Source organism: Mixophyes fleayi, chromosome 2 (genome assembly GCF_038048845.1).
Source record: "Mixophyes fleayi isolate aMixFle1 chromosome 2, aMixFle1.hap1, whole genome shotgun sequence".
NCBI lineage: Eukaryota > Metazoa > Chordata > Amphibia > Anura > Limnodynastidae > Mixophyes > Mixophyes fleayi.
In genome coordinates, this window is record NC_134403.1 from 182,494,345 (window position 1) to 182,507,671 (window position 13,327).

Consider the following 13,327-nt stretch of genomic DNA (forward strand, 5'->3'; position numbering starts at 1 on the left):
TTATATGAAAACTATAAACCCCCCAAAAAATTAATATATAAATGGTTTAACATAGCAGATAACTGCTAGTCTGTGCTGCTGTCTATAATTCCCCTATTGTATATTGTTTATTCCTGTCCAATAGTTGGAGTTAATAATTCATTATTATGGTAAGGTGTGCCTAAATAATTCCTATGCTATATTGATAAATGGTATATGCAGTTAATCAAATTGATTAATATATGTCATCTATCAGTAATGACCAGGGTCAGATGTAAACAACCATGGAGAACAAGGAGAGTTCTGTATGTGCTTCTTAATACAATGGTGGTTCTTAAATAGATCCCCTTAATGAACCAATGTTCTATGGGCCGCATATGCACATAATCATATGATTATAAGTGAAGCGATCTCATATGAATTTCTCCAGTATCCGGCACTGAGATTTTAGTAATATGTGCTGATACCTAATAGGTTAATTTCAAATGTTATGAGTCTGAGCGTCCTCAGACTCACAATCATGTGATTATATGTGAAGCGGTCTGATATGAATTTCTCCAGTAAAAACATTTTTTTGCCTCTGATTAAGCTTACTAGCGAAATGCACGTCGGCGTTTCTGTGCCTGTTGTCTCCTCACTTAATTATTTGATATCAGCATTCGCAGTCGGGGAGTTTAATTTCTACTCTTTTAATAGTTGTGCCGTACCAGAAAGAATCCGTAGCAGGGTTCATTTTACCAGCTATTAAACTGGTCTTTCTTTACCCTGCAAGACACGTTTGTCCTTAAGATTAAGTAGGACGCTCAGACGCACCTTTTCTTGTGGCAATGAAAATAATATAAAATTAAATATAATTATTGATATACAAAAATGTGTCACTAGTTTTTGAGGGCTTACCCGGTGCGATACACAATTGTACAGTATCCAATAGTGCTTGTCAAGTCCCAAAAAACATGCTGAGCTGTCGCTCTTCTGTTAATGCAGAAGGTGCAGTGAACATATCTGCACAAAAGTGTGACTATAGCAACTAATCAGATTCTAGTTATATTTATTTAGTACATTCTACAAAATAACAGCTAGAATCAACATCTTCACTTTTTCAAACCCACAGTTTGATAAATTTACCTCATAGACTTTTCAGCAGAGCAAATGTTCTTTTCAATAAGAGTCCTGTGGATACAGTTACACACAAAGATGCTGCAGCATAGTGGGGATATCTGGTATCCCTTTCTCGCCTTTCCGGGGCTCCTTGTACATAACCAACTGCTTCACCCTTTCTATTATAGAGCCCCAGATGAAGTGGAAGACTGTCCATATGATAAAGCTTTGGGCCTGTGACTCTCCCTCCCTTACTAATATTAATAAAGCTTCGGGACTGTGAATCCCCCCTACTCCCTTCACCTACCAATCCCCTCACATCCATTGCTTGTTGAAACTATTGTCTTGTTAAAAGTGATGCAGTACTTGATGAAAAGGTTCTGGCCACCTTGTTTCAAGAGCCCTTCTAGAGGCTGTACAAGAGGGTAAATAAATCTTCCACCAACAGCACTCATTCTCTTGAGCACTCAGCAGGTACAATGCAGAGGAGAAAGAGGGAGGTACTGGAGTTCCCAGACTTCATCATCAACTCTTCAAAGAAGCAGGCTGTCTCCCTCTCCAGAGAACCCCTTCTACAGGAGAGCTCTGTGAGGATGATTGATTTCCTGGTATCTGACTGGAACTCTAAACAGAGGATGCCAGGTTGGATGAATATCCTGAGATTCCAGTTGTCTCCCTGTATAATCAAATGGAAGAGGAGGTCTTGTTCAAGTCTCAGGACCAGCAGACATAGCAGATGAGGCCCTGAATGGTAACTAATGTGTACTATTCATTCTAACCACTTTTCTCTCAACTAATAACGTCTTTTTCCTTATTTACCATTAATGTGAGTCGCATCAGGGACCAATTTAGACACAAGTGAACTGTAACCTTTCCAGTCATAAGTGTGTTTGTATATGTTTCATAAATGTGCTCAGCCACTCTCTAGGTCATAAAGACCTAGAGCAGGGTTGTCCAACTCACAGCCCACGGGCCGCATGCGGCCCAGCCCGCATGTAAATGTGGCCCAGCGGTTGTGGCAAGGGGGCAGCTCTGTTAATGAAAAAAATATCCTGCAAAAAAAAAAAACGAAAATACTTACCTTGCGGTCACGTCAGCTGGCGCTCCGGCTCCCTCCCTGGTCTCCTCCTCCGTGTGGCGCTCGGAGTGAATGTCGGGGGTGACGTCATCACACCCGACATCCATTGCGTAGTGCGGCACAGAGGAGTCACCCGCGCGAACTATCAGCAGCAGTGAAAGATTATCCAGTATCTTATTGTTGTTACTCTGAATTTGGACTTTCTGCACCATGCAATTATGAACTAGCTGTGTTCTCTGTATGTATCTAATATAAATATTAAGAGATGATTGTATTTTTAATATTTTAAACCATTTTAAATGTGCAGTGCTGAGTAGGGTGAAAATATCACCCACTGTTACCCTCATCGGAGGCTGCTCCATGAGCCATTTTTCCCGCCACCCTATCTTTAAATCTCTGTAGATTTCTATTAGTCCTGATGCTACCTATATCGGTGACCATTTCAAACTGGTCAATAAAAAGGATGATTCATGGGTGCAGAAAGAGAGGAAAAAAAAGTTTTTGGCATTTAATTCCCCGAACCCCACTAAGGGGCAGATGCAGGTAAGTTAAATTGTAGCTGGTAATGGGACTACTGCTTTAATCATGATTCTGCAACAGGTTTCCTAACTCTTACTAACTTCATTTCCAAGTAAGTTTAATATGTTAACTATGTTTTCTATGTTTTTTTTGGATGATCAGCTATCGTTAGTGTTAGTGTATTTTATGTGCGGCCCAAACCAACTCGTCGTCTTCCAATGTGGCCCAGGGAAGCTAAAAGGTTGGACACCCCTGACCTAGAGAGTGGCAGACTCACAACACCTCCTACTGATCCTATGGGAACTGTTGCAAGTCCAGGAATCACCATTCTTATCATGCTTTATTCTGTCCAGGAGTTTCACTGGGGCATATTGCTTAAGGCGGACATCTCCTCGGCAGTTGGACCTACCAAGCTTATCAATGTATGCCTCCTCAGAGAAGAATGAGCATGTGGAACTAATCCAAACCCTGTGGTCCCAGGTTTCAACCACTTAGGCAACAGTGCTCTGAGAATATTTCAACTGTCCAACAGAGTAGGCTATAATATCCAAGCTGCTTAGGTAAATAGTAAATGAAGCATCCTTGCAGGACTCAGTGGTATCCATGGAGGCTGGCTATATAATTGATATTGCCTCAATGGTTCAGTAAGTTCCCAGACTGACTGTGTTCACATCCCAGTGAAGCAGACCAGGCATATAAAAGGAGTCCGATATAACAACAGAGCAACTTCTGAAAAAATTGCCAATCTGATGAAACATATCAAGCAGATACTGTCTGGTACCGTGGGGTAAACTTTTAAATTTCTGGACAGAATTAGACATAGCCCATGTGGAACGGTGGGATCGACATTACTAGTGACAGAGGAAAAGTGAAACATTCTGACTGGTGAGCAGTGTACCTCTCAGTATTTCAGATTGACTATTCCTGAAGAGAAGGACTGTCTCTACTATAAAACCACTGATCCTAGGTGGTATATACCAGACATAATTTATTTGGAATGTACGGTCTTCATTCACACAGCATGTTGATGTTTTTATCATTGCTGGGACAAACCTGGATTAAACTGTTACAAAGTTTAACAGCAGACTTTAACCTGAGAACATTTAGGACCTTTAACCAATAATGTCCGGACATGTTTACATTTGCACAGGAATACCACAATTGTTTAAGAATTTATTGCAATCCTTTAATTGTATTTATTGTGCTGGGTTTTTTTTAATGTATATTTTCAATTTGTAACTGAACACTGACATATTTATTAAATTTTGTTGGTCGCTGTTCTACTTCATCTGGGGTTTCAAAATGGACAGGATTAAGCAAGCAGTTATTTACAAGAAGCCCTGAAAAGGTAAAAGGAATCCCAGATATCCCCTCCACGCTGCAAGCCTTCTTTGTCTGCAACTGTATCTGCAGGAATTTCATTGATCAAAGAAACTACTCCTTGGGGTAAATGTATTAAGGAGCGATTTTTGCAAATAGCTGATATTCGGCAACTTTGACAACTAAATTTAAAACTGCAATGTGTTTAAAGATAATATTTGCCTTTAAACACATTATAGTTTTAAATTCAGTTGTCAAAGTCGCGGAATATCAGCGATTTGCAAAAATCGCTCCGTAATACATTTACCCCTATGCCTTGCTTCTTTCATCTACCCCTCTAAAGAAGGTTCGGCTGGTTCAAGTGGGACAGCTTCTTCCCCAAAAACTAACTCAAGTTCAATTGAACAGTTTACCAATATTTATAACTATGTCCTTTTTTTTTTTCTTATTTTTTCTTGTTTTGAAAATTTGGAAACAGTGTTATATTCAACCAGCTCACCCAAAAAAGTGGTAAAACACAAAAAGATGCTCTGGGGTGTGGAACTTCAAGCCCTCAAATGAGGAAGGGCCCCTTTATCCCAGGCCCGGAAAGTCCCTCAGACCCACCATCTCCACACGGCTAGGTGGGGGTGCCTTTAAACCCTGCGATCGCCGAAGTTTCATGAAGGAGCTGGTATCTTCTGCATTCCCTCTAAACGGGCTCCAGAGATTTTATAGAAATGGGAACCTCATGGTCACATCATCACCCCCTAGACTGTGGAGATCAGAGCCCATAAGACAAACTGCACCCCTCCAATCCAAGTAAATGGGATTACGGCCCCAGCCCTCTGGCAGGACTTGTAAACATTTTACTGCACAGCCAAAATGCCAGGGCAATGGAAGTGATGTGCAAAAAAAGAAATTGAGACCAGTGCACTGTCCCATATTTTTATAATGGGGTTCATCATTCCCCAGTGTTTTTCTGGGAAGTTAGTCATAGGACTAAGTTAGTATGTTCATCATCGGATGAGTGACCAATCCTTCCTAGTATAGATTTTTTTAAACCTTTCACACCAATTCCAAAAAACACAAGCTTACATGATATTGGATCCCCACCTACTAACTGCTTACATGGTCATTTTGATCTATTCCTTACTTTATAACCAACTGCACAATCCCAAAGCACATGCTTTATTGTTTCTTTCATACTATATCATGTTCTTGGGATTACATCTATATATGTACCAAATGTCATCTCTTCTGCAAAGAGGTAAAATCCCATATATACTCATCCATACTATATCATGCTGCCTGTTCAAAATCCCATTAATTCCTATCTTCTTCCACACCTTTAACATCTTATTGGAACTCAAATACTCAGTATTACATGAACTTTCTCTGCTATGCTGTATTTTCATAACTTTCCTTTTGCCACAGAATGTTTAGGTTCGTGTAAAAGTAAAATGCACATGAATGCCAACACTCCATGTTTCTCAGCTGAACATTGCCTAGAACATCACACTGCCTCCATCGGCTTGCCTTCTTCCCATAGTTCATCCTGATGCCATCTCTTCCCCAGGTAAATGATGCACACGCACTCAGTTGCCCACATGATGTAAAAGAAAATGTGATTCATCAGACCAGGCCACCTTCTTCCATTGCTCCATGGTCTAGTTCTGGCACACATGTTCCCATTGTAGGGGCTTTTGGTGGTGGGCCATGGTCAGCATGGGCACTCTGACCTGTTTGCTGCTATGTAGCCCCATACACAGCAAGCTGCGATGCACTGTTTGTTCTGATACCTTTCTATCATAGTCAGAATTATCTTTTTCAGCAATTTGTGCTACAGTAGCTCTTCTGTGGGATTGGACTAGACTGTCTAGCCTTCGCTCCCCACATGCATCAATGAGCCTTGGGCTCATTGATGCATGTGGGGAGCAAATTCACTGGTTCACCAGTTGTCCTTCACTGGACCACTTTTAGAAGGTACTAACCATTGCATATTGGGAACACCACACAAGACCTGCCGTTTTGGAGATTCTGACTCAGTCGTCTAGCCATCACAATTTGTCCCTTGTCAAAGTCGGTCAGATCGATACACTTACCTATTTTCCCTGCTTCCAACACAACAGCTTGAACTGACTGGTCACTTGCTGCCTAATATATCCCACCTCTTGACAGGTGCCATTGTAGCAAGATAACCGATATTATTCACTTCACTTGTTAGTGCTTTAAATGTTGTGGTTGATTGGTGTATATATATAGTATAGATCACAGGCCTGAAGCTTTATTGAGAGACAAACACATATAAGGGGAGGTGCATAAATAAAGGCAAGATGGTCAACAAAACTTAACTTACTGGAGGGGGAGTCACAGTCATATGGGATTGTCAGACTAGTACAGTGACTTCTACTCCCCAAACACAACAGAGGAAAACATGTCTTATAACATTAAAGGAGATGCACACTGCTGCTAAATCTTTTAGGGCGGCCAGGCCCCCTGGAAGCGTAGCGCTGTGGCATGTCATTGGTCCCGACCTGCTGAAGCTGTACGAGGTTATGGTGGTGGAGGGCAGAATGCCTCTGTTGCTGAGTGAGGGGATGATCAGATTTTGTATGAGTGGAATGGGGAGAGATGATGATAGAGAAAATTAGTATTCCACTTATTTGCTGAATGTGACCTTGCCAAGGTAATAGCCAATCAGTTAAAAGCTCTCATTGGACGGATAAATGAACAAGAACAGCCTTTTGAACCATTCGGTTCTTTGCAGACTATTCCCTGGCATGTACACCTTACAGGGCTATTAACTACGTTCAGGACGCTGTTTGTGTTGAAAAGGTAGGTCTTGGTTCAGGATAGTCACAGACTCATCCACAGCCTGTTTAGAGACTTTACCATTATAGATAGTACTAAGGGAGAAGAGTACCAGCCCACCACTTCTCCCTCCCCCCCCCCCCCCCCGTTGTATGCTTGTTTCAATAAAGCTTAAGGGATCTTCCCTTGTTCCCCATCACACAAACGGTTATTGTTCTCATTATGTATTGTGTAGGGCAGTGATGGGCAACTGGCGGACCTATGGCCACATATGGCACTCCAAGGCATCACCTGCAGTTCCAAACTTCTTTTTCCAGAATTGTTTGTTATAGCTTGTAACACTTGTTTAAAGTGCCTGCCAATATGTTATTACAGATAGATGTCTCTTTGATTAAATGTATAGTTTTAACTTATTACTGAGATTAACAGTAATGGGTGGGCCTTTTGAAGGTTTAGAGGGCTGCACCAAATGTATAATTTTGCCAATCACTGGTGTATTGCATATGGTGCTATATGTGCTGTGTATTTCAGCTGTGATGCGACAGAAAGCAATTTGACTACATATATTATAAAATATATATGATATTTTTTTAAATGCCTGTTTTATTAAATGTTTTCAGAAAAAGAACAAAAAAAGTACTATTTATAAGAACAATACAAAAATGTAAGCTGAGAGGCACAGTACAGTACACAAGTGAAACATGAATCGTATAATATTAACGTAAAAGTGACAAATAAAGGCAATAAGCCATAGTATAGTAAAATTACTGTAAAGCATAAACAATGGTTTGTAATTATCCAGATACATATTACATGACTGTAATTAAAAGTTGAAAAAAGTTGTAACCAGGAACATGGCGGTACATGTGGAAATGAGAACAGGGAAATAAATAACAAAGGAAGCACAAATAATAAAAAAAAACACAATAAAGATGACACAAAATTATTATCTTAATTTACTAACTAACTAGGTAACCAATCACCAGACTATCGGCTAAAAAGAGAAATACGCAGAAATTCTCCAGCAGCATGCTGCATCACCGGGGATTTTCGCTAAATACACAAATGGAGACAAAAATGCTGCAAAAGGGGGGTATTAATGGCGCAAATATCGCGTCGTCTTAGCCCCCTGCCAAAATTGTGATAATCGTTTAGGGATTGGAGCCAAAATGATGTGATTCGTCAAGCCCCGCCCCCGCACCTCCCTCGGGACCTCCCTGAAGCCAACAAGGAAAAGTTGGCAAGTATGTAGTAATGTGTTCCTCACCAATGCTTTTGAATGAATGGTTTCTCATCTTGGTCTGTCCAAAATGTATGCTATTAAAATTGAAATAATTTGCCAGTGAGTTAGCATTGGCATTGACATTATCCTGTTTATGGCTACACACCTAAATAATTTCAAGAACAGAATATTCATCACTGCATAGTGGAGCATAAACAAGTAAGCTCTGGTTTTTAAAATAATTATCTGGAATTATGAATGATTTTACAGTCATAAAGAGTCACTGATTACTGAGACCTGTGTGACACTACCCAGTGTGAGCCCAATCGGTGATATTTTTGTAATACAGACAAAAAAAATCAAAACAAACAAACCATGGTTAACAACACTTAAAGCTTAATATCTAGTAAATGAACTAGGCAAATAAATAACTTGATCCTCATACCCGCTCAAAAATATGAGAAAGCTGCTTTAAGTACAGCAAGTATTGTTTACATCACATATTTATGTGTGCTTGTTACAAAATACTCAAATATTAGATATTTCAAACCAGCTGTCTGTAGTATGAACAGCACACAGAAGGCTCTGGTAATGTCCGTTTATAGTGGCAGGTAAATTATTCCACTTGCTGGTTCTTGTGATAACCAATGACAATATAACTATCCCAGAATTATTTTCACCACTGTTTCTGGTGTTCCCAAACTTTCGTAAGATCACTTGATGAATTGATACCTTGCAGCAGTGTTTTCCAAACCCAGTCCTCAGGGACCCCTAACAGTGCAGGTTTTCCAGGTCACAAGTGATATAATTAGTACCACCTGTGGATCTTTCAAAATGTGTCAGTCAGTAATGATTACACCTGTGCTCCAGCAGAGAGATATGGAAAACATGCACTGTTAGGGGTCCCTGAGGACTGGGTTTGGGAAACACTGCCTTAAAGGAGCACAACTACATTAGAAAACTTCATAACGTGTCCTTTCATCCAATGGAGCACTGCTGTGGGAGAAGTCAAGTCACTGAGATGTCTACCCAGAAGTCAAAAGCACTATTTGAATGCTTACTTAAACAGCAGGGTCTTGCAGTCAGAGAGCGAATACTTTCTAGACATTCGGTTGAAGAGGTCCAGAAGCAGTGTGCAGCATACAAGAAAGTTTGTAGTTCTGAGAGCTGTGGTAAACTAGGAAGAGAAGGAAGGTTGGCATGAGCAGAGAGTTGGGATATAGTAAAATTGTAAGCTTAGATCTAACAATTGGAAAAAAAAATGGAGAGCACTAAATACTTTTAGTGAATGCATAATATAATAGGAAGATAAGATGATTTCAGTAAAAGACAGATAATAATCAAGAGGAGAGAGGTTATTCTTGTAGCAGCAATTTTGAAAAGATTGTATGGGGCATTTACATTGCAGCAAGATGGAGGTTGCAGCACCTTTCCTGGGCATTGATAATGCTATTAGGTACCAATACGAAGTGACAAGTGCAATTGAAAATGGGGGCATTTGGTGAAGCTAGCGATCATTGAGCTCAGGGTCATGCAGCGGAATGATATGCAGAGGGTGGGAGGGGGCTCGTGAGGGAAAATCTGGTGGGCGGAGCAACACAGACGGTGGTGGGTGGAGGGGCTGTGCATCACATAGCAGGTGTGGGGGCTGAGGGGGTGCAACCAGTGTTGGACTGCCCCACCCGGATACCGGGAAAATCACCGGGCCTGGCTGCCTTACAGCCACACCCCCTTATGGAAGTAGGCGGAGCTCACCTGGAGGCCCGTTGTCCTCACCAGGGGGCCCGCAGTCCTCTCCGGCGTACCCGCTGCAGCAGATGACTGGCTGTCAGTGACAGCCAGTCATCTTTCAAATGCGATTGCAGCTGCGATCATGTAACCCGCCCCCTCCCCCTGTCAGCTGATGTTTCCACCGCCACTGAAGGAAGGAGCAGAGGCTGCAGCAATCAACATATGGGTAAGTAGATTTTAACCACCTGTTTATATTTTTTGTGCTATCACTATATATATATGTGTATATATATGTGTGTGTGTGTGAATTGGGGGGCACTATTGTGGGTATAATGTGAATTGGGGGGCACTATTGCGGGCATAATGTGAATTAGGGGCACTTGCGTGGCGTAACATTGGGGCACTACTGTGTGGCATAACATTGTTTGTGGGCACTACTGTGTGGCATAACATTGTGGGCACTACTTTGTGGCATAACATTGTTTTGGGGGCACTAAAGTGTGGCATAACATTGTTTTGGGGGCATTACTGTGTGGCATAATGCAGTGGTGGGATTCAGCTGGTTCTCACCGGTTCGCCAGAACCGATATCTAATTTTTGGCTCGGTTCGGCGAACTGGTGATTACATACTGAGTCCACCCTCTTAGTTGGTGGGGGGAGCAGGCCCTTTAAAAAAAAATACTCACCTGTGCGCAACGTCAGCACTCCTCCTCCCTGCTCCGTCCACACTGAATGTCTGGCGTGACATCATCATGCCCGATGTTCAGTGAGGAGTGGCGCAGAGAGGAGTTAGTAAGAAGCAAGAAGAAAAGAAAAGAGGAGCTGATAGAAAAGGTAAGTGAAGGAACGGAAGCAAGGGGGAGCAAATGCAGCATGGTAGAGTGTGAAGGAGGAGCAAAGGCAGAATGTTTTGAGGGGCAAAAGCAGCAAGGCAGAGTGTTTTGAGGGGCAAAAGCAGCATGGCACAGTGTGAAGGACGCAAAATCAGCATGGCAGTGTGAAGGGGCAAAATCAGCATGGCAGTGTGAAGAGGGTAAACGCTGCATGGTACAGTGTGAAGGGGCTAACGGCAGCATGGCACAGTGTGAAGTTGTTAAAAGAAGCATGACCATTTTGTAAAAAAACACAAAACATCAAAGCTCTCAGAAAGCACTTGTTAAATTTGCCTAATTTCCTCCCTCCTCTTAGGGGGGTATTCAATTGTTAGCGTTAACGCTAACAATTGAGCGCCCGAAAAATCTTACCGTTGTTAAGTACATCTCATTTAATGTTAGCACTAAAATACAAGAGACATGCAATGCAACTTTGAGAACTCATTCATAATGTTGGAACATTGAAATTGCTGACATTTAAACATCTCAATCTATCCTGTTTTTAAAACTCTTATCTAGGATTAATTAATTCTGAAAAGCACCTCACACTTAAACAAGCCTGACAGGGAAAACAGTTTTGCCATCAGAATTCAGTAGAAATATTGCAATGACTGTTGCTAGAACACTGCTCAACCTGATTCTCCATTACTTTTAATAGCTACTCAGGATTAACACCATACTTGCCAACTCTCCCGGAATGTCCGGGAGACTCCCGCATTTTGCGAGAGTCTCCCGGACTCCCGGGCGAGTGTGGCAATCTCCCGAATTCTGCCCACTTCACTAGGAAGTGCCCACTTCCTAGTGAAGTGGGCAGAATTAGATCCCAAACGCCGCGATTCCCGATGAATCGCGGCGTTTAGCTCCGCCCCCCGCTGTCAAATGACGCAATTTGCGTCATGACGTCACAGGGGGCGGGGCCGAAATGCCGCGATTTTGGCCGCCCCGCCCCCTCACGCCCCCCTCCACTGGCTGGCTCCCGGAAGAGAGCTGAAGAAAGTAGGTAAGTATGATTAACACGTCCATTTGCAACAGCCTCCCCGTGTACCATGTGACTACAGCAGTCACATGACCTGGTGACGTCAGAAGGTCCTCTTGGTGAAGGGGATCTAGCCATAGCCGTGTCTCTATGGTAACTACTTTTCCTCCCACTGTACACCGCGTTCCAGGAAGTGTCCTGTGTTGTCTAAGCAGAAGCAGCTGGGCAGGATGGAGGAAGAAGAGCTGGAAGTGGTGGAGGAGTTGGAGGCTGTGCTACACCTGGCCCCGGAGGTGCAACAAGCCATAGAGCAGGTGAGGGTGGATAAAGATACTGGTTGGAAGGAGACCTCTTATCTGTCATCAAAGAAACATTTATTGATTTATGAAATGGGAGGTAGTGTCATATATACAGTGCATGTCAGTGCAGAGTCATTTACACCAAGAACTGTGTAATAGATACAACAACTTAGTTGTCAGCATTTGACATGTGCCTGTCAAAGTTACACTAACATTAGTTATTGGCACCAAGTAGTTGAGTGGTTTTTCATGGTATCAATTTTAAAAAAATTGATTGAAATAATAAATAACTAGTAGACCGATGTAAAAAATAGTTCATATATGTGCCATTGTCAACAATACAATTATGTTTTGTGCAGTTTGCTTGATCAATCATGTAAATTACATTTCCCTTCTTCAAGCTGCAGTAGATATATTTTATGTACAGTATATGTAACTTCTTAGGACTCCTGAACTTTGTGTATAGCTAATGTGTGTGTGTGTATATATATATATATATATATATATATATATATATATAATATATCACCGTTTTGTATGCCAACTGTAGAACACAAAGTTGATTGTTGGTTACAAAATATTTATTGAAAAGTGTTAGTCCTGGTTGGGTAAAGTTATTTGGGGACCCAGAATGCATAATCCATTATCTCATCCATTTAAAATATCTGCCATCAATGTATCATCTGGTGGTAAAACCAACAGTACAAGACCTTTTTAAAAGAACAAACACTAAATAGCTAAAAAGTAATAGAATATAGTTCACAATGAGTATAGCAGAAATAAACACAAGGCTCCTAGAAAAAAAATGATATTTTTAATAAAAAATGTAAAATAAAAATAACTATTGTATATAAAAAGAATCAGAAAATAAATAATAATAAAAGATTCAAAAGTTGAAGCTATCCAACTGAAGGAGAGTAAAAGTGAGGATTAAAATAAGATGGTAAATTGCAGATCCAAATTATTCCACAATTGTGTGTTGTGTATAGCTTGCAATCAATAATAGCTACATATAGTAGCATAAGGTATATTGACCTGCTGGTGGTATGTATTCAGGTAAAATCCAAACTTAAGAACAGTGCAATACACAGTCAGGTAACTTTATAGCACTCTTGGGATCCTCTAGTGAGACCAGCGGACAACAATATAGAATAGTGATATATAGAGGAGGTGAGTGACCAGTTCACCTTACACTCTGTAGTACTGACTCCAGGTAAATGGTGAGTTCTGTCACAAAGCTGTGAATAAGCAGCTGATATAGGGGCCAATCGTCCCCCCGTTGATAACCATAAAGCCTCACTAGACATTTCACTGCTTATTTCCTTAATCAGCTGTCACGATTACACCATATACTCCACAGTGATTCGGAGTCAGGTTCTGCTCTCTGCTAGATAAGATCCCACATGTATCAATTATCCATGCTGTCGGTATAATGATAAA

The 13,327-nt window shown here is 41.3% G+C and overlaps 1 protein-coding gene across 1 annotated transcript in view; it reads left to right on the forward strand.

Annotated features, from left to right (window-relative positions):
- Positions 1–11,747: 11,747 nt before the first annotated feature.
- VPS53 (VPS53 subunit of GARP complex) overlaps positions 11,748–13,327 on the forward strand; it is a 147,462-nt gene continuing 145,882 nt past the window's right edge. The window contains exon 1 of the mRNA XM_075195055.1: positions 11,748–11,902. Coding sequence (XP_075051156.1) covers positions 11,819–11,902 — 84 coding nt within the window. The 5' untranslated portion in view covers positions 11,748–11,818. The remainder of the gene's footprint in view (positions 11,903–13,327) is intronic.